We start from the raw sequence: 22683 nt of genomic DNA on the forward strand, positions 1-22683 counted from the left end.
AAAATTGAATGATATAACAAAACGCAAATCAGATGATATAGTTCTTATTTTATTTAAAATTTTAAAAATTAAAGTCTCATCTTTCAGTGATAAGAAAAATAATTTAAACACTATAGTATGACTAATTTATTTATTGCTGTTTCATTTAGTCCATCTTTTATCCACTGATCATTGATATACTTTCAATATATGAAAAAAGTTATCTACTAATAATGGTATAATTCACTGCGCTTCTATTTTATATCTATAAGACATACGATAAGGAATTTATACAGAACATGTTTTTAATTTGTTTTGTTGCCGTATAATATTTTTATCTGACATTAAAAATAATTCTAAATTCCCTAACAATTCGCACCTATAAACGTAAGTTATGATTATTTCATATATTTGTAAAAAATAAATTGAGAATTCCAATAATAATATAATTTATAAACACAAGTATGTAAAAGTACAATTTTAATAGTATGATAATACTTTTAGTAGTACAATTTTATAGATACAATAATAGTACAAATAATTTTCTTCAATATTTTTTAAACAGTAACGAAACGTTAGATGGAAACAAAACCAAAAATGGAAGGAAATAGGTGGCGTTTTATTTATGACAAAGATGGAAGTGGTATTGTATAATTCTACGGTTTGTAGATTATGCGGAGAAGAAAATGATAATGGGTCTTTATTATATTCTAGTGATGTAAATAATCAAACCTTAGGGGACATTATTAATAGTTATTTGCCAGTCAAGGTAAGTTTTTATTTTATTGTGACTGTTTTGACTCGACATTCGACGTAAAATGTAACATGGCGGACTTCTCGGATTCCTATTCTATAAAACATTTTCATATCTTTATTATGTATTGTTTAAAACTGACAAATATTATTAATCAAATAAAATTATATTATATTGTCAAACTTATTATTTATTAGTACATTGTACCGATATCGGTTCTTCATATTAAATAATATTGTGTGTGAACCATAAATTATTGTTGATAAATACTCGCGCCACTATTTGACATGTTGAGAGTAGGAGAAACCATAATAATTATCAGCTGATAGCTTTTCTAATGTTAGTAAAACAACAAAATTATTTTCAATATATTGTATGGTGAATTAATGCCATTACATCTGTCCATTAAGACAAGGTAATTTTCGTCAACATAATAAAAAACTATATGTAAATATATCAATATTAAAATTTTATAAAATCTCGTAATCATCATTTTGTATCTTTTCGCTTATTCAGATAAAGGTACTACTCAATGTTGAAAATATCAAAAAATACCTATTGCGTTCTTAGTTCACTTAGTGTGTGTCCTCCTCCTTCCAAATTTCAATTATCTGCTGATTACCTTAGATCTTTTAAATATAATTCAAAAGCTCATAATAGCCATCAATAGTAAAAAGTCTCTATTAACTTAAAAACTAATACTATGTGTATGCCATACAAAATGTATATTAGGCCAATTAAATTTTGTATGGTAGTAATATATGACTTTCAAATCTTCCCATATTACATACATCAATTATGAGAGCCAAGATAGACTGTTCTATGCTAAACTACAATGAATTAAGGAACTTTGTGTATTATTTTTTATTTTATCTCTCCATCTGCCATCAGCCTTATGGGTATAATCAGATTTATTGTTTGTAAATTAATTTAGGAATTAATTTTAATTAGGAATCATTAAATGACTCTAATTTTAGAATAGAAGAATTAAGTTAGGAATCATAAAATGATTCTAATTTTAAAATGTTAGAGTCATTAACAAGATAAATTAAGTCCAGAACTTAGCTTGGATTTCATTGTGATAAACATCCACTACCTCCTACTGTGAATAGGTTAAAGGGAAGGCAGGAGAAATAAGTAGGATACCAGAAATGCAATCTAAGGATAGTCTGAAACAGAATCTTTATTTATACATTTTATTGCATCAAATAAAGATAAATGTTAATTATTAGAAACAAAAATACAGTAACACAGTAAAAATATAACAGAACAAAAATATGGTACAGTAACACTTATACAAAAGGTGGTCTTGTCGCTAAGCAATATCTTACATGAAGACCTTGTTGTAGAAGGTAAAAATATGAGAAAAACAAAGTACTTATAACCACACAATTGCTGTCTATAAACAATACCTACCTATTTAAATTATAATTTAAATGTTGTATTATTATAGGTATCGGATGATGGTCAGTTACCCAGAACTATTTGCCCAGGATGTACAATACAGTTAGAAGCAACTGTAGAGTTCTTGAATCTCATCACAAAAGGACAGGTAATATAAAGTTTGGTCCCCTAAGCTGTAAATCTATAGATGTAAATATAAAAAGGTTTTCTTTAGCCATTACAGACATTGTTTATGTAGTGCTGTAAAATTGAAAAAACCAGGGAAACTCCAGATGAGTTCTGGTTTCTTGGCAGGCCCATAACAATAAAAACACCTGTATCATTGTCTACAAAACATACATTTTTAAAGTTTGGTCATATTACCAAAAGAAATCATATTTATTTCCAGAAAATACTTCGAGAACTATACCAGAGAGAGAAAGATTATAAGAAGTCTTGTGGTAATGCCATCAAAGAAACTGGATTTATTACTGAAAATATTGTATATGAAAGTGAGTATGAGTATAGTAAGCCTTACTGTTAAAACAGGGCTTCTGTATGTGGTAGAATACCAAAAAACACCATTCAATAGTGTTTTTATTAAAACTAAGTATATGAATAAAAAATGTTTGTAACCATAAGAAAGATTATGAGTCTACATTCTTTCATTGTCATAGACACAAAAATGGAACATGTTTGCTGTATACCAGCTACCAATCTGCTGCATTATAACAAGTAATAATATGGCATATTGAAAGTAGTTTGACAGCTTTAGTGGTTTACTTCCGTTGGTTGCAGATTTATTCCTACCATGGTACAAACATTTGTAGTTATGAGTATGATTGTATCTGCCTGGGAGTTTTCTTTTTATAATTTGTATGTATTTACAAAGAATGAATATTAGTATATCTATAATTGTCTAGTACCCATAACACAAGCTCTCCATAGCTTGGGATTAGATGGCACTGTGTCCTTAATTCACACATATATTTTTATATAATAATGTTATTATTATAATATTATTAAGGGTTCTTACGGGTTGATAATACGCACCCCTGGTGTTTCAAGCATCCATAGACTACTGTAACCATTACCATCAGATGGATCATGTGATTGATTGCCATCATTATGTTATATAAAAAAATCTGTAACTTTGCTATATTAATATGTAACTATATCAAACTGCACTTTTCTCCTAAACCTGTTTGCTGAACAGAAGCAAGGAAAGCAATTAATAATTCTTTATTTTGTTTATATTCCGCGCTTTATAGCAAAGTGCCGCAATAGTTAACATTTTAGAGCTCTGTACTGTTAAATATGTCTATTTTGTGTAGGTTTTTGAACCCAAATCAAACTAAAAGTCATTATTTGACCTAATATTTATTGAAAAGTATGGCTGCCACCCACTCTGTAATCTATAAAATGGAATATAGTATCAAATAAATTTGTAGTAAACACAAGCAATGGAATATATCACGTGGAACATCCAATTGCGTTACAAATCGCTGGATTGGAGAAACCGAAACGTAAACGGGGACGGCCGCCCAAGAAGAAAAACACTGAAGATTTTGGAGATGAAGAGCCTATGGCATTCCAAAAGTTTGATGCAACAATCGTATTGAAAGAAGAACCTACACCGGGGAAGAGACAAAGAAAAACTCCAACGAGATTCAAAGAAGCTGTCCAGGTATAATAATTTAATACCATATCATTACTCCTAATACCAGTTCATTCTATTCTATTAAAATGTTGATATTAATAAAAAAATACTTATATAAAAAACACATTTTATGTCCTATTAGAAACTCCATGACCTTCGTATCGCCTATATTAGATTTTTTTACAATTTTTAATAAACAATTATCAAACTCGTAGAGATTATGTTTTCGAATATGGTGTGGTAGGTCCATCATGAATGCCATCTACTAAATTGTGCTAAATCGTAAATATCGGTTTCCATATAAATAACCAATGTATTAATTATCAATTTTTCAGCTGAACTTATTTGTTCTGACTTATTTTTTTTAAATCCAACCCTGTATTATAGTCCATAAAATAAAAGAAAACAAGTTTGTCATTGGTTTCAATTAATAAATTATAATGAAGTGTTATTTTAAATTTCAGGGCAAAGAATTAGAAAGAATATTCATAGAAGAAGGGGTGATTGATGAGGAAGACAGTGAGAATGACAATAAACCTGATATAAATATTGAGCAAAAATATCCAGTACCAAAGGAACCAGAGGTTATTGGTCACATGGAGAACTCTGGAGAGTTAGTTGTGGTTGTCAAGGGCAAAGGACGCGGTCGACCTAAAGGTACGTTGAATTTTCTATAGTGTTATGGTGTTAAAACCATGTTATGTTTTATTGCAATCAAAAATATGTAATAAATTTTTGTTACATAATTTTATGGAGTAATAAAAATAGTTTCAGCATAAATATATATGTGTGTGTTACACACACATATATTATATATATATTTTAATGGTTGATAATAAAACGGCGCACCCGCCTGCGCTAACGGTATACGCTGGCGGAGCACTAGTGGAAGATGATAAGATGAGCATGAGGATCTGACCTCTGTTGGCCCATCGTGGCAAATTCACCAGATATTTATCAAGATAGAGTACCACATGGACGTCAACCTGATGTGGTACATTGTTAGTAATGGGGTGATCAGTCCATGTTACTAACAACCATAGTCCGCTCTGTTACATAAATTCACATTGTTACGTAATTTTTGGAGATTTGTTTTTTTAAGTAGGTTAAATGAAATCAAAACCAAAGGATTTCTTTGGCATTTCTAAGTATATAAGAGTAAAAATCAATAAAAATAAAGAGATAAAAATTTTGCAGGTAGCACAATGCAGGTGCGCGAGTCTGTGTGCGCGCAGTGCGGCGCGTCGTTCTCGTGCGCTGGTCGGTACATGGCGCACGTTGCACAGCACACCCGTCCGCCCAACCAACAAGTAACATACTTTTTTATTTTTTTTCCAGGACCATTCTCAGTTTTGCAAATATATGTTTTTTCACAAAGCAAAACAAATTGTAAAGTACTTTTTCAATCTCTTATTTGTAATAATAGCACGTAAAAGACAGAATTCCTGGAGTGCTATCGTAAAAAGGTTTAAAGAGTATGATGGATCGTAGAAAGTGACAAGAGCTCTACCGAGAAGAGCGTCGCTCTTAAAGTATGAATGAATGAGCACGTAAAAAGTAGTATCCGTTCATGTGTACTCGCTGTTAATTAATTATACGTTATGCATTATGTTCTGTATGTAACTTAAAAAGGGAAATTAAATTACCACAGCAATAAAGTCAATGTGTGGATTTTCGTTTATGTTGTTTTAGGGTTGTTTCGTTTATTTTTATGAAATGCACATATATAATATAGCTGATGGTTTTCATGCAGGAATTAATGTCATGTAAATGTATCCTAAGAGAACGAGAAAGACCGTGCACCTCGCCAGCTCTCGTTGTCCGGCATACTTCAATCGTGTGTGCTTTAGCGCCTTTTTGTAATAATCAATTATTAATTGCCGACATCTCACTATTGGGCAAAGACATAATTATAGAATTATTGATATCGTATACTATATCTAACTATATAATATGTTTATAGAGTCTCCAAAATCAAACCAAGATCGAAACAACGACTCCAGAACCAACTACAGATTCAAATGACCTGGCGTCAGTTGAGAAAGTGATAGACAATGTAATGAATAGCAATAGTTTACCTGACCTGAATCCACTTCTACCAGATAATACCACAGATCCATCTCTAACTATAGAATTAAAACCAGAGTCCACGGGAAAAAATGAAGAAGTTGATGAAAGTAAGTCTGTATATGTTTATAGTTTCTCATTATACAATAATTTTAATGAATAAATAACACATGTGTACAAATAAATCAGAATTAGTAATATGGGTACTAAACAATTTATACACATACTTAAATATAGTTTTTTTTTATATATAAGGTAACTGTCAAAGTTAAAAGTAATTGAAAATGTTACTATGGCCGACTCAAAATTAATTAGAAAAATTGAATTCTCAATGAAATTATATACCTTCGACGAAAAAAAGCAAAGTAATACCTGTGTTATTGCTTTTTTCGACGTATCTATTTTTTTGCGACTGAGAATATGAATGTTACGTGTTTTAGGATAAATAAACTTTTAATTTATACTCAGACCCATCCTTGCTATTTAAACAAAAATATTAACAATAGGTAGCCGTTTGAAGATCTTCAGCTCTTTTAAATGTAAGTATAGAATTAAAAGAGCGGGCAACCCTGAGATTTGTGTTGCCTAGGGACCCCGGCATAGTTTTGTGTATTGTGCCTGTATTGTGCGTGTGTATTTATTGTATGCTGTTTTGTTTTATAGATGCCATCGTCCTCGAGGAGATTCCTCTCGGGCAAGAGGAACCTGACACTATTTTGCCAGACGTGAAACCTAGGATCAAGTGTAACCACTGCGATAAGACATTCGCTTCTAAACAGAGCAAATCTTTACATATAAAGGTAATGTAATGTAAATCGTACTTTATCCGCATTTAGCCTCTCATCTAGGCCGTTTTGTATGTAGTAGTAGCCGAGACTACTAAATTGGCCATCCAAGATCCTTTCAGAAGCGCAATAATGCCCAGGTAAAGGTATATATAGACATAAATTGTTACTCTCACGACGAGTGTGGTGTGCCTTTAATGTTATCTCGAGCGTTACATGATAACGTGAGTAGTGCTGTTTGTGTAGGTATATACATTCAATTCATACAGGAATTACTTCATTTTATACTATGTAGAGGTGGTATAGGTATAGTGTGAAGTGTGCATTGTATCGGCAGGCAACGCATCAAGGCGACCGTCCTCACGAGTGCGGCGAGTGCGGAGCTCGGTTCGCGTACCCGCGCTCGCTCGCACTCCACGCAGTCTCGCACCGCAAGACTCGCGCCGCGCGTGGATATGCCTGCGACCTCTGCGGGAAGGTACATACACACAACTCCACACGATCACACTTACACAACCACACAGTCAAACACGCACACTTACGCACACTATTTCTCATTAAATATCAATTTTGGAAATTTTCTTATATATATTGTCTCTACAAATTGTGTTTTTAAGAAAATATACTTATTAGATTTTAGTTTTATATTAGCTCGTAAGCGTCTCTCTTTACAAGGAAAGAAGAAGTAACTTATGTCCTTTCTCAGCCTCTAGACTAGCTGTGTACCAAGTTTTATTTGAATCGTTCCACTAGTTTTGGCATGAAAGTCGCGCACAGGCAGACAGGCGAGAATTACTTTCGCATTTGTAATATTAGTAAGGACTATATTAATGATTTCTAAAAATAGGTTCTGAACCACCCGTCGTCGGTGGTGTACCACAAGGAGGCTGAGCACGCGGGCCAGCGGTACGTGTGCAACAAGTGCGGCAAGTGCTTCAAGCACAAGCAGCTGCTGCAACGACACCAGCTTGTGCACTCGCAGCTGCGGCCCTTCACCTGCAAAGTATGTACTATATACTGTGTAATTATATATTTTTTTTTCTTATACTATGATGGTGGCAATCAAGCATACGGCCCATCTGATGGTAAACGGTTACCGTAGCCTATGAACGCCTGAAATACCAGGGGTATCACGTGCGCGTTGCCGACCCTTAAGAAACCTTAATATACCCTTCTTGAAAAACCCCATGCTGTAGTCTCGTGGGAAAACCTCGGTAGGAAGTTCATTCCACAATCTAAGTGTACGCGGGAGGAATCTCCTCTGAAACCGCAGTGTTCAGGACCATTTATTAATACAAGCAACAAATCATACTTGATGTAGGAATTGAACCAACTGGAAATACATATCAATAGAAAGTAATCATACAAACACTAGTTTTTTGTTTATAGTATAGAATAGAAAATCCTTTATTCAAATAAATTTAATTTAAGCACTTTCGTATAGTCACAGTTATCCTTCTTTTAATGTACCACTCATTCGGAAAGTTATTTACTGTCTCATTACAAGGAAAACAAGCAACAATTTGCGTGTTGCTCTTTTAAATAATCGTTTTAATTTATATTACACTATGTTCAACAATATGGATGATTTTTGCCGAATAATAATAGAGCAGATAATGTTATCAATATTAAGACTATAATTATAAAATGTTAAACTTTATACTTACTATTTACAGGTGTGCCCAGCGTCGTTTAAGACGAAAGCGAATTTAGTCAACCATCAACTTCTACATTCTGGCATCAAGAAGTTTGCTTGCGAAATATGCAAGCAACGCTTTGCACACAAAACTAGTCTCACACTGCATATGAGATGGCATACAGGTAAATGATACACTAAGCATAGTAGCGGTATATGCATACGTGGCCATGAATACCACTTCTTCTATATATCGCTTTGATTATGTGTATCTTTTTATTTATTTTACACAACTTATGACTTATTATAAATTTTTCGCAAACAGGGCAAAAACCGTTCACGTGCAGCGTCTGCGGCAAGAGTTTCAGTCAGAAGGGCAACCTGTCGGAGCACGCGCGCATCCACACGGGGGAGAAACCGTACGCGTGCTCGCTGTGTCCGCGGCGGTTCACCACCTCCTCGCAGCACCGCCTCCACGCGCGCCGACACGTCACGCTCGGCCGCAACCACCAGCGGTAACCACCTCCCCTTACACCCGCCGCCGGTAACCACCTCCCCTTACACCCGCCGCCGGTAACCACCTCCCCTCACACCCGCCGCCGGTAACCACCTCCCCTTACACCCGCCGCCGGTAACCACCTCCCCTCACACCCGCCGCCGGTAACCACCTCCCCTTACACCCGCCGCCGGTAACATCACAGTAGGGTTCATGATTTCTCGAGCTTTTCAATTTCTCGGGTCTCGAGAATTCTCGAGGTTAATTTCTCGGGTCTTCTCGGGTTGTCGAGAAATTTACATTTACGTACGTTTGGTTTATTTTTTGTTCCAATAACGTCAAAAATCTCAGTGGTTTCATTTGAGACAAAAACCACTGCATTTTTTGTTAAATATTAAATATAAAATTTAACTATAAAATTAATAATAAAATTTTTATTAAGTAGGTATATTTAAAAACATTATACATATTATGAATAAGCCATTTTTAAATATTGAAATATATTAGGTTCTTACATATGAAATTAGCATTTTGTCGTACTGGCCACTTTGATCTTAAATATCTCCTCTTTGGTTAGAAATTTCAATTTCAAATTTATACGGCTATTCACCCATGCATTTGTTTTTCGAAAACCGTAATACATGTGCTTGGTTTTTTCTGTGGGTCACTCAGCTTACAAAATGGAAAACTTAAAATATCGCATCATTGACAAGTACAAGTACGAGTTTCGCCATGGCACTAGTGCTGCAGAAACGGCTCGAAGGATTAATGATGTGTATGGTGGTGGTGTCGCAAAAGAAAACACAATGCAATTTTGGTTGCAACGTTTTCGTTCTGGAAATTTCGACCTGCAAAACAATCCCCGTGGACGGCTGGAGTCCAAGGTTGGTAATTATGATAGCAGATCCATCGCAAACCACGTCAGAGTTAGTTTCAGGTTGCGGTGTTAGTGACAAAACTGTATTAATCCACTTGTAGCAAATTGGGAGGGCGAAAAAGCTTAAAAGATGGGTCCCTCATGAATTGAGTAGACAATTCGCGATTCGATCGACAAACGCGCACAGACTGCTGATTTTAAATCGAATCATTACCTGTGGTGATGTGGATCTTGTATGATAATTGGAAACGCTCATCGCAATGGCTGGTTGGTTTGCTAGGGGCAAACCAACCAAATCCTGCCCCAAGCGCAAATTGACCCAAAAAAAAGTTACTTGCGAGCGTTTAGTGGACTAGTTCCGGTGTTGTTCACTTCAGCTTTCTTAAATCTGGCCAGATGATTACGGCAGATGTGTGTTGTCAGCAATTGAGAAACCATAATGGTAAAGCTAGCTGCTAAACAACCGAGGCTGGTCAATCGCCGTAGGCTACTGCTGCTTCAGGACAACGCTAGACCACACACTGCACAACTGACATTTACCAAATTAGAAGAGATTCAATTGTAATGTCTAAGACTTTACAATTGCTCCCCGGATCTTGCTCCAACAGATTACCATTTTTTTCGAAATTTGGATAACTGATTGGGAAAAAATTCAAATCCGATGGGGCAGTCCAAAGTCCAAAGAATTTATTGATATTTCCAAATGTTCCCGTTCAAATGTTTTTTTCAGTAAAGGGATCAATGAAGTACCTATGAGATGGCAAAAGTGCATAAATAGCAATGGTACATACATTATTTAAATTAATAACCGGGTCTTAACACGAATAATTTTATGGCAAATAAAGGTATTTACCTCTCTCGACGTTTCGACTAGATTGCACTAGCCGTGGTCACGAGCTGACTGGAGTAACAGCGATGTCAATGTAGATAGGTGACAGCAGTTTTTTCTTCATCTACCGTCACTAGATTGTTTAACGAAAGTTCGCAACACACAGCACTCACGGTATCCGTACACTTATTGACTATTGATGCTACCGAACTTTGCTTGAATTTATTTATGACTGGATTCCACGCAGATGATAATTTTAAGCCATCCTCTCTGTTGAAATTGGGATGTTTTTTAATTTCAATCGCCTCCCGGACCATTCGTGGGTAATAGTGGCGATCAGTAGAGAGGACCTTAGGCGCATATAGTTCAATCCAGTGATTTGTTCCAGCGTTCAGTAGACTATCGGCAATCGCTGATTTGTGTGGTTGTCAATTTTTAACCGCTGCGATGTGCTCTTTGACTCTCTCGGCTATTGATCGTTTTGTTTGGCCAATACAAGAGCTACCACAACTATAGTCAATTTTGTAGACACCTGGAGCTTCGGTAGGTCTTATCCTTATCCTATACGTAAATTGTTCGTTACTTTTGGGGGCGGATAATATACAGTCTTAATGGAGTATTTATTTAGTGCTGTTCCAATTTTGTCCGTTATTCCTCTTAAGTAAGTCATGTACGCTGGCTGTCTGTTCACTTCTGGTTTTTTAGCTTTTGTTACGCGCTTATTTTGCCTTCTACTCATTATGTAACCGTTTCTCTTGAGTACTTCTTGAACGTGGGATAGTTCTTGTTCCACAAATTCAGGGGCACAGAGATCTTGCGCTCTGTTTGTGAGAGTAGTGACACTCTGATTGTAAATGTCGTGGGTAATGATGTGAGGAGGCATGTAGGTATCTATCTGTGTGTGTTGGTTTCCGGTATACTGTGTGTGTAACCGAGCCATCAGATCTCATCATAACTAGGATGTCCAGGAAGGTCAAGGACCTATCTTTCTCCAATTCCATTATAAATTTGGTTTTAGAATATGGAATTTAGGTATTTTAGGTATTCGTCTGCTTGTTGTTGTGTACCATTAAATATGCAAAAAACATCATCTACATATCTTTTCCACAGGCTAATTTCTAATGGTCTGAGAGCAAGAATCTTTGTCTCAATGTGCTCCATCCAAATATTAGCTACTAATGGTGCCACTGGGCTCCCCATTGCAACGCCATCTATTTGAAGGTAGTATTCACCTTGGTACAGAAAATAGCCTGCATCTAAGCAATGTTTCAGAAATATACTATACTGTGATGGCAGGTCTTTCTCCAATAGCCTATCCTTGACCACCTCCATGCACTCATTCACTGGAACATTGGTGAATAATGATTCAACGTCAAAACTCACCATTATCTCTGTAGGTTTCAGTTTTGTGCTTTTTAGTATGTCCGTGAAATGCTGAGAATTTTTCACAAAAGAGGACGACTTACCCACTAGTGGCTGCAGGATCTTCGCAACATGTTTAGCCAGATCATAAATTGGTGAATGGATCTGACTAACTATTGGTCGAACAGGGGCGTTCTTTTTGTGTATTTTGGGTGAGCCATATAATTTTGGTGGTTGAATATGTTTGGCCCTATAAAGACTATTATATTCCTCTTCAGTGAAAATGTTACGGTGTTCTTGAATAAGTGCTCGTGTTCGACGTGTCACTCTGGCCGTTGGATTGTAGGATACACGTTTGTATACACTAGTATCTCATAATAGAACACGTATCTTACTATCATAATCAGAAGTGTTCATTACTACGGTAGCATTACCTTGTCGACCTTGAGTACCAGGATATTCTCATTTTCATGAATACATTTCAGTGCATATCGTTCTTCGGCTGTATCGTTACTTTTTGGCAGCTTTGTCTTCCTTAAGATATTTGCTACGTCCTGTCTCAGTGATTCCGCGTCATTATATGGTATTTTATTTCGGTTGATAGCTTCTTAAGACCCGGTTAATAATTTAAATAATGTATATTAAACACGAAAGTTTAAAATTAAGAATGGAATGAAGTTTGATTAAATAAACATGTTATATTTTGAAAAAAAATACTTCAGGTTACTCCCTTACAAAATACCACTTTCATATGTTAGGACCTAATATTATTCAGACTTATATTTATAATGACAGCACCATTTTTGGCTGGTTATTTAGAAAAAATCTACCTTAAACTTGTAAACAAAAATAGTTTCTGTAAAACAAAAAAAAATACATGAAAGAAAACCTTAATATCTTGTATTATTGCGCCGCCACGCAATACAACAAACGGCAATTTAATTTCTATATAGGTAATTGATTTCTCGAGTTCTCGACTTTTCTCGAGCTTGATTTCCCGGGAACAAAACCCAACGATTTCCCGGGAATTCTCGACCCGAGAATTCCCGGGAATGAACCCTACATCACAGTCACTGCGACTACAGCTCCTCGCACCAATTGACGGTAACTTCTTCTCCTCACACTTACGGCATTTTCTGCTCCTCGAACCGACCACCGGTAACCTCTTTTATTCACCATACCAGTTTCCGCACCTCACAGCTACCGGCAATTCCCTCATCTACTCACACCGACAGCAGCCGTACACACTGGCGGTAACCTCTTCTTCTCGTACCCACCAGCAGCCTCTGCTTTTCATACCCACGGTGGACTCCGCCCCTCGCAGCTACCAGGATAACCTTCTCTCCTTACAACTACGCCAGTCTCCACTCCACGCAGGTAGCGACAGTAATCTCACATGTGAAATACCCACGGCAATCTCCGGTCCTCGCACCCACCGACGATAACCTCATAACTTGTTGCTTCAGCTTTTACACCGTGACTATAGGTGTCCACAAAGTAATGTTGAAATTTATAGAATAACAGTTACTTAATTTAATAATGATAAATGCATTACGTAATGGATTTATGTGTTTTATATTATATTAGCATGTGTATGTGTAAATGAAATAACAGGTTCCCGCCGCAGTCGGCGTCGCCCGTGCAGCGGCGCGAGGCGGCGGCCGGCGCGGTGTCCGGTGCGAGTACTGGCGCCAGTAGTGGAGCGAGTGCGGCGCGGCGACACGAGTGCGGCGAGTGCGGGCGCTCGTTCTCGGAGCGGTGGGCGCTGGCCAAGCACCTGCGGCGACACACGGGCGAGCGGCCCTACCGCTGCCCGCACTGCCCGCGGGCCTTCGCCGACTGCTCCAACCTCAACAAGCACAAGAAGGTACGCGTTCCCTGTGTCAAATCTATAGATGAGAAGCTGACTATTAAAAAAATTAACCGAGCTGTTAAATATGTTTTTTTTTGTTCTAAACGGTTAATTAGTTAGTTAGTTTAGTTTATGTGTACGTTAAAATACTATCTAAAATAACATATAAGCATGTACCTATTGTAAGTAGATAAGAGAGAACTACGTGCCTGCAGACAAACCCCGACAGGAGTTTTGCAGGATAGTAGAATAATAATATGTAAAATTTGAAAAATAAAGCTTTTTATCTATCTATCAAAAAAAATTAACCGTATTTTATGCTAGGTACTTTCAGTAGCCCAACGATTGACCACAAATAAATGCAATAAATTATTGTTATTCGTATATGACAGCAAGTGCATAAACAAATGAGTCTGCTGGTGAACGGCAACAGGCCCCCGGCGGTGGCGGCGCCCGGCGTGGAGCCGCCCCCGGGGGCGGAGCCCGAGCTGCAGGAGCGCGTCATCTACGTCACGTACGACGTGGACGCGCCGCACTCTCCCGCCTACCACATACTGGAGCCCGAACAGGTGACGTCACTTCATACATACATTTGTATACCCTCATACAATACAAGATGGAAACAAAATTATCTCACTAAATTATTTTTTAAATTTTGTAACAATTGTATATGTTTTCGGTGATTAGCGGTTGAGTGCACCGCTTTGCTTCTCACATAATCAGATAGTTAAAGTTAAAAGAAAGTTATTTTTGTCTTGGACAGATTTAAACTTCCGATCTTTTGGGTATAAACCACCCCGCATGGGGACTCAATTACTGTCACACAATGGAAACGAAAATGTTGTCACACTCTCGCTATATTATTCGTAAACTGGACATGATATTATAAAATCTTATAAGTGATCATATTAAAAAATCCAAAAAAGGCCTTTTATTCCCAGTCATAATGAGAAATTCTCGCGATCTTGGTATCCTTTTTATTCTTTTTATCGTATATTAGTAACCAGCGACGTTTTATATGCGTATATATGCATATGATCTAAAATATTTAATTACACTATTAAATATTTATTACAACAATTAAGTATATTTGCATGATTACAGGCGGCGAGTTTGAACAACGGCAAAATGTTAACGACATGCGATCTGTACTCGGGCACGTCGCTGCTGGTACAGCACTCGGATCTGGAACAACAGGCCGAACTCGTGAACGAACCTGCCCTAGATCAGTTCGTGCACAAACAGGAAGGGATCGTGAAGGATGAACATATAGCTGTAAGTATATTGTTAGTAATGATCTCTAAATTTAATTAAAAGAAAGAGCGTTCGAGATACGTTCGAGAGCATGTTTGTCGACTAAAATTGGCTACACGCCGGGTTTCGCAGTCTTATATAGCCGCGTTGCACGACAGTGGCGCCTCAAGTGGAAGTTACAGCTAACAATATAATAAAGAAAAAGAAAATTCACTCCATTTGTGTTGAGTAAAATAATCGAAAATGTTCAGCACACATTAATGGAATGTGACGGGAATCGAGTAGAAAGGGAACTAATTTATTAAAATTTTTGAAATTAACAAGTTATTCTGATGTATAAGCTTAATTATTGTAGTTTCATTAAAACACATTCATAGTTTTTGCATGAAAGAGTAATAAACATCCATTCCAACTAACAAATATCCACGTTTATAATATTAATTATAATGAGATTCTAGATGCTACGATGTATATGAATCTATAACTATATTATATTTTTTTATTTATAATCAGTTCTAATATTTGCAGGTAACGGACGAGCAAGGAAACCCGCTGCACTTCACGATGCAGGACGGCACTCAACTCGCCATCACCTCCGTAGACGGCAAATCATTACAGGCATGTGTTTGTATAATCTATATAAGGCATATTACCACAATACACTAACACTGACACTAACTAAGAATGAAGAAATCGCGATGTTGCCTAATTTCCCACGTCACTTGTCATGTATTTACGAAAGGTTGTCGTCGTATATACGTTGGCGAATTATAAATTATATTTTTTAATAGGCAATTTTTCAAATCATATGAATTACTTTGTATAAACACTGTAAGAGCATCGTGGAGTAGTTTTTAAAAATACACGTGGTAGACTTTTATATGCTCTGCTTGCGTACCTGTTTCATCTATTTAGCCGCCAAAAAAGATTGCTTTGTAAAACGTGTATTAGAGGCCATCTTAATAACGATTTTTTTATATATTTTACTTTTATTATAATAAAGTAATAATCTAATTTTAATCTAGGTTACACTACACGAAGAAGAATTTTCTTAATCAGTTCAGTAGATCCACAAACTTTACATACTTTACCCCTTTATAAATATAGTATAGTAGTATATGTAAGTATAACAATATATTTTTGCTTCTAGGTCGTGACACAAGATGGCCAGACTATTCCCGTAGAGATAAACGGTTTCGAGGACGAAGAGGTTGAGGTAAGAAGGTCGTCTCTAATTCCAAAGCCATACTCATGAACACCAAAGCTGGCATAGAAATTAGGATACCAAGTGATATTATACAAATTTGGATTTTAATCATTACTAGCTTCTGTTCCTGCGACTTCGTCCGCGTGGAATTTAACTTTATTTTTCTAATAAATATTTTTTTTCTTAAATTAAAGTAGCGTAAGTTACTCCTTATTACATTAGCTACCTACCAAAAGAAATCCCGTCAAAATCGGTTCAGCCATTTCAGAGATTAGCCGGAACAAACAGACCGACAGACAGACAAAAATTGTAAAAAATGTTATTTTGGTGTATGTACCATATTTGTATTTATATGCATGTAGTAAAAGACGGTTATTTCAATATAACAAACAGACACTTCAATTTTATTTATATGTATAGATGAAAATAGTGGAACTTGAAAAACAACATAATTATATGAATAGCAAATTTATCTGCACACATTCAATTCCGTATTTCACCCGTTACCATATTATTTAGTAGGATAAAAGATAGAGCTGTAGAGTTTAGAATTACCAGTATAAATACCAGTTAATCTTCATAGTAAATTTCATTTAAATACGTTCACCCGGTTAGTCGTGAAAAAGTAACAACCAAACAAACACAACTTTCACATTTATACTTTTGATATGGATTTAGATTTTTAATTAATACACGTTTTTAATTGCAGCAGGTGGAGACTCCCGAAGCAATAGTTCAGCAGTTGAGTATACAGAAGACTATGGAGAACAGCGCCGCACCGGTCACACATTACTTCACTATAGTTTAACGAATATACAAAGTAATTCCTAGAACAATCTATTTAGATAGCTCTTTCGATATTGCAATAAAATTAAAGATAAATGGAACTGCGTACCTCATAATAGGAATAAAAGGCTGATGTTTCATAATTGTTTAGATAGCTTGTTAATATTCTGCTATGCCTTTTTTCTATTGAATTTCAATAATTTTATGAATGTTATATCTGTTTTAATAGATAGATATTATATATCGAACTCTTTTGCCTATAATGTATCTTCAGTAAAGGTTTTTACGTATTTTTTACTAATTGATTATTTTATAATTTATATGGATCTCTTCAGAATTTACATTTAACACAGTGATATTACTAATAGTTGATTAAGTAACGTATTTTTATTGAATATTTTTTTGTTTCATAATTAATGTAAATTTATTGAATAATAATTTGTTTAGTTTTATTTTTTAATTGTAAATAGTATTATGAATAAACGTTGATTTTAATTATGCTTTCATTTTTGATTAACTATATTTACAAATATAACACGTCTAAGCGATTTGCCGAACTTTCTAATTTACCTTCTAACAATTGAACAATTTTAATAAATGGAATGTAATAGAAAGCGGCGTGTGTAATGTTAGATGAAGCGGAAAGTGGCATATATGTGGGTACATTGTTATTAATATTTTATGTTCACCGTCAATATAATAAAGAATCAGTCTCGTAAAGTGTCTTGTCATTATAACATCCTAGTTAACAGTTGTGCACTATAATATAATATATACCATTTGGCGACGAGGGAACCCAAATTATTATATAAATTGTTCATTGATATTATTAGTTGTGACATAATGAGTGAAAAAAAATCGAAGGATATTGGCTACTTGAAAGAATTCCAAATACATGTGGATCGGTGGCCCACCTACATGAGTCGACTTAGGGCGTGGTTCGTAATTAATGATGTGAAAATTGCAGACCAATCTAAATACTTGATGGCCGTGGTTGGCACCGAAGCCTTGGACCTTATAATCGACTTATGTTATCCGGAAAAACCTGAAAACGTGTCAATTGAAAAAATCGAATCGCTCGTTGACGAACATTTATCTCCAAAGAGATCAATTATCGCTGAACGAATTATATTTAGATCATGCAAACAAACAGAGGGACAGTCAATAAGCGATTATCTTGTAAAATTGAAGAAATTAAGTAAGGCGTGTAAATTTTCTTCTACCGACAAATTAAAAGAGAATCTGCGTGATCAATTCGTTTATGGACTTCTCAGCGATCGTACACGGCAACGCCTGTTAACAGAGAAGGACGAGGACCTCACATTTACTCGTGCCTCTGAATTGGCACTATCGTTGGAGACGATGGAACGAGACTCGGGACCGGCTACGGAAGCTGGGCGTGGTCGCGGCGGCAGCGGTGTCACCGACCAGGAACCTGTGTATGCAGTCAGCGGCCGCAGTACCGGCGCCGGTAGCGGCCGTGACTGGCAAAGGGGAGCACGGCGACAAGCGCGCGGTAGTAATCGAGTACCGCAGCGCACCCAGCACAGGTGTCATCGTTGCGATGGAAATCATGCGTCAGACAAGTGTTCGTTTTTATATAGTGAGTGTTATGTGTGCGGAAAAAAAGGGCATATAGCAAAAATGTGTAACCAACGTAAACAAAAATCTATTCACGGGGTTAGTGGAGCGGTAGTGACAGCCACCTCGTCAGATTGTTCTGACTCCGAGGACGGGGCCCCCGTGACAGTGTATCAGTTAAGTGATTACGACTCAGACGAGAAGTGGAACGTTTCTGTTCACATAAATGATGTGCCATTAAAAATGGAGGGCGATACTGGTTCTGCAGTCAGTATAATTTCTTATGGCACGTATAAGACGTTATTCAGTGATTGTAAGTTACAAACATATACGACAAATTTAAGAATGTACAGTGGGCAAAACGTGAAACCGAAAGGTAAGATTCAATGTACAGTTCGTATAAAAAATAATATAATATCAAATTTAAACTTAGTCGTTATAGATAATGAATTCAGTCCATCTTTATTCGGTCGAGATTGGATGCGATCTTTTGGTATTATTTTTCCTAAAATATTGTCAGTAAGTACTATGCATAATACACAATTTACTGTACCCATAGACACAAAGAGTGCTGTATATAATTTTAAAAAAATGTATCCGGACGTGTTTAAATCGGGTGTAGGTACGTTTAATAAGTGCAAGATAAGGCTAGAACTAGTAGAAGGGGCGCAGGCGGTGTGGCACCGAGCGCGGCCCGTGCCGCACGCGCTACGCCCGGCTGTTGATGCTGAGCTACAGCGGCTTCAGCATGAAGGCATTATATCACCAGTAGAATGGAGCGAATGGGGTACGCCCGTCGTTCCCGTACTAAAAAAAAATGGACAAGTGCGATTATGCGGAGATTTTAAAACTACCTTGAACCCGGTTCTCATGGACGATAAATATCCTATCCCCAGGATCGAGGATATATTTTCTACATTACAGGGGGGAGAAATATTCGCAAAAATTGACCTTTCTAATGCGTATCTACAAATCTTGTTAGATGAATCCTCAAAAAGGTTGTGCACGATAGTGACACAACAGGGAATATTTTGTTTTAATAGACTACCGTTCGGTATTAAGTGCGCTCCAAATAAATTTCAAAGATTGATAGAAAAATTGTTTAGGATGCCCTACGTAACTTGTTATATTGATGACCTAACTGTCTGTGGTATAAATAGACAGGATTTATGGATGCGGTTATTGAAAGTTTTTAAAATATTATCAGAGTGTGGATTAAGAGTAGCTCCAGAGAAATGTAGTTTTTTTCAGAAGTCCATATCGTATTTAGGACACATAATCGATGCGGACGGGTTACACACGGAAACGTCAAAAGTTGATGCGATCAACAACACAGCAACCCCCACCAATATAAAAGAGTTAAAAGCGTTTCTCGGATTGATAAATTATTATGGGAAATTCGTGAGAAATCTGAGTGATATACTTTCCCCTTTATATCAATTATTAAAAAAAGGTAAAAGATTCGAATGGAGTAATTCTTGTAATGTTGCATTCGAGCGCGTGAAGAATGCATTAAAAAACTCGTCATTGCTGGCGCACTTTAACCCTTCGCGGCCGATTTCGGTCACGTGTGACGCATCTCCGTTCGCGGTGGCGGCGGTGCTGTCGCAGCCGGCGCAGTCGCCGGTGCGGCGCGGCGGTGGCGCGGCGTGCGAGCGGCCCGTCGCGCACGCTTCACGCACGCTCACCGCGCCAGAAAAGAACTATGCACAGATATGTAGGGAGGGGTTGGCTGTTATTTTTGCAGTTACTAAGTTTCATGAGTACATATATGGTCGAGAATTCACTTTAGTCACAGACTGTAAACCGCTCGCGTCTATTTTCAATGAAAATAAGGGAGTCCCATTGATGGCCGCGAGCCGTCTTCAGCGCTGGGCCGTAATACTAGGCGCGTACAACTATAAAGTTAAGTGTATCAGTTCAAAACATAATTGTGTAGCCGATTGCCTATCGAGGATTCCGACCGTTGTGACAGAAGAGAGTACGCGGATCGATTCATACATTAATTTTATACAAAATACGTCTCCCATTAGTTACAAGGATATTGCAAAATATACAGCATCCGATAAAGTATTGCAAGAGTTACATAAAAGTATTAAATCTAATTGGATATACTGTAAATGTAAAGATTTAAAGCCATATTTTGAAATAAAGGAATATCTCAGTATCGAGCAAGGCTGTATTTTATATGGTCATCGGGTTGTTATTCCCGGCGCATTGAGAGAGGCTATTTTAAATTTAATACACCAGACGCATCAGGGTGTGGTGAAATGTAAAAATTTGGCTCGAAACTATGTATACTGGCCAGGTATCAATGGCGACATAGAACGTGTGTGTGGCGCGTGCGGGACGTGCGCCCGCGAGCGGCCCGCGCCGCCGGCCGCGCCGCTGCACCCGTGGATGTGGCCACAGGAACCCTGGTACCGAATACACGTTGATTTTTTCTCGTTACCCGGCGATTCTAAGTATTATTTTGTTATCATAGATGCACACTCTAAATGGATTGAGTCATTTAGAGTTCACAACACTTCAGCTACTTCGACCATAGACAAATTGCGCAAAGTATTTGCACGATTTGGTCTTCCACATGAATTGGTGTCCGATAATGGACCACCATTTTCTAGTCATGAGTTTACAATTTTTTTGAACAGTCTAGGTGTACATCCAATAACAACGACTCCTTATAAACCTAGTAGTAACGGGGCGGGAGAAAATGCGGTAAAAATAATTAAAAAAGCATTAAAAAAAGCGGTTCATGACAAAATAGATTCGGAATTGGCGTTGGACAATTTTTTATTAATATACCGCTCTACACCACATAGTATAACTGGGAAAACTCCAACAAGCCTGTTGCTAGGCAGAGAGGTGCGTACACCTTTTAGTTTGTTACAACCCAGCACGAGCGAGTTAGTGAAAAATAAACAAAGAAAACAGATTGAGTATAAAAATAATAATACCTATAGACAATTCAGCGTCGGGGATCACGTGTATTTTAAGTTGTTTCGGCGTAATACATTTACATGGGAAAGGGGTGTTGTCACTGACCGTGTGGGTCCATTGACGTACTATGTCAAGTATAATAATAAATATTTAAAAAAACATGTCGATCAGTTACGCATATTTAATAGTATTGATTCAAATTTATTATATGATTATGAACGTCGATCGAGTGGGGATGCTGCATCAATCAGTAGCGGTCAAATCGTGTCCAACAACGACCAAAATCTACCTGAACCCGATATTGAACCCGTGACGGAGACACAGCCGGTAGGCCCGCGGTCACTATACCCACAGGTGCTTTCGCCAGGGACTCATGAGTCACCCGATGGCGATGCCCCTAGATCGCGTTCAATTCGAATACGCAAACCGGTGTCAAGATATGGAATGGATGAATAATTTTTACAAATATTTTAGGTTTCACACAAGCTGTACATTTTTCCATTTGTGTATGCGTACACCAGTAAGCGTAGTATATTACTGTTATACTTACATAAGACAACTGGTTTAATATGTAATTGTATTTTTTTTTAATTTTAGTTATTTTTTATACTAATTGAACTTTAAAGTTAAACGTTTTTTTTTGTTTCAGTGTTTTTAGTTTTAGATTAAGTTTTTTTTTTTAATGTACTAATTGAACGTAAAATTTTATATATAAGATTAAGTATTATGGTATGTACAGGTGTAGTAAATATAATTGTTTTAGGTTATTTCTTTTCGTTACAGTGTTATATATCTACAAGTAAATAATTATTATGTATATATTACTTTGTAGCTAGGGGGGAAGAATGGCATATATGTGGGTACATTGTTATTAATATTTTATGTTCACCGTCAATATAATAAAGAATCAGTCTCGTAAAGTGTCTTGTCATTATAACATCCTAGTTAACAGTTGTGCACTATAATATAATATATACCAGTAGGAAAAGATAGGTATTGCAAGTCGGACGAGTGCGAAAATATGTACAAATTTGTAGTATGGGTACTATACAATCGATAGTTTTTTTATATATAAGATGTTTTTGTTTCTTGCAATTAGGTACTTAAAAAAAACACCCAGGTCCATACAAACAGACAGGAATTGGAACTTTACTTTTAGGGTTGTCCGAAATAAGAGAAACGTTGTGGGATGCCAAATAAAACCACTGGATAATATGAAATTCAATATTATTTCG

General features: G+C 36.7%; 1 protein-coding gene across 1 annotated transcript; it reads left to right on the top strand.

Moving 5' to 3' along the window:
- Window positions 1-577: 577 nt before the first annotated feature.
- LOC131851635 (zinc finger protein 41-like) lies at window positions 578-17303 on the top strand. Its single transcript, XM_059202154.1, has 19 exons — window positions 578-748; window positions 2187-2285; window positions 2526-2628; window positions 3568-3803; window positions 4241-4433; window positions 4974-5086; window positions 5740-5953; window positions 6507-6643; window positions 6966-7106; window positions 7476-7631; window positions 8305-8449; window positions 8590-8780; window positions 12914-13188; window positions 13443-13695; window positions 14073-14249; window positions 14785-14955; window positions 15463-15552; window positions 16085-16150; window positions 16851-17303. Exons 1-19 carry the CDS (start codon window positions 605-607, stop codon window positions 16947-16949), a joined length of 3003 nt encoding a protein of 1000 aa, XP_059058137.1. The 5' UTR covers window positions 578-604; the 3' UTR covers window positions 16950-17303.
- Window positions 17304-22683: the final 5380 nt, after the last annotated feature.

The sequence above is a fragment of the Achroia grisella genome, unplaced genomic scaffold, assembly GCF_030625045.1.
Source record: "Achroia grisella isolate CSIRO2021 unplaced genomic scaffold, CSIRO_AGI_Agris_v1 utg794, whole genome shotgun sequence".
Classification (NCBI taxonomy): Eukaryota; Metazoa; Arthropoda; class Insecta; order Lepidoptera; family Pyralidae; genus Achroia; species Achroia grisella.

What these genes read in the sequence shown, in the direction of transcription:
- LOC131851635 (XM_059202154.1), top strand. Translation starts at nt 605, where the DNA reads ATGACAAAGATGGAAGTGGTATTGTATAATTCTACGGTTTGTAGATTA. An exon ending in TGCGGCCCTTCACCTGCAAA is followed by an intron (nt 7,632 to 8,304) that starts GTATGTACTATA and finishes TACTATTTACAG; the next exon opens with GTGTGCCCAGCGTCGTTTAA. An exon ending in TCGGCCGCAACCACCAGCGG is followed by an intron (nt 8,781 to 12,913) that starts TAACCACCTCCC and finishes CTGCGACTACAG; the next exon opens with CTCCTCGCACCAATTGACGG.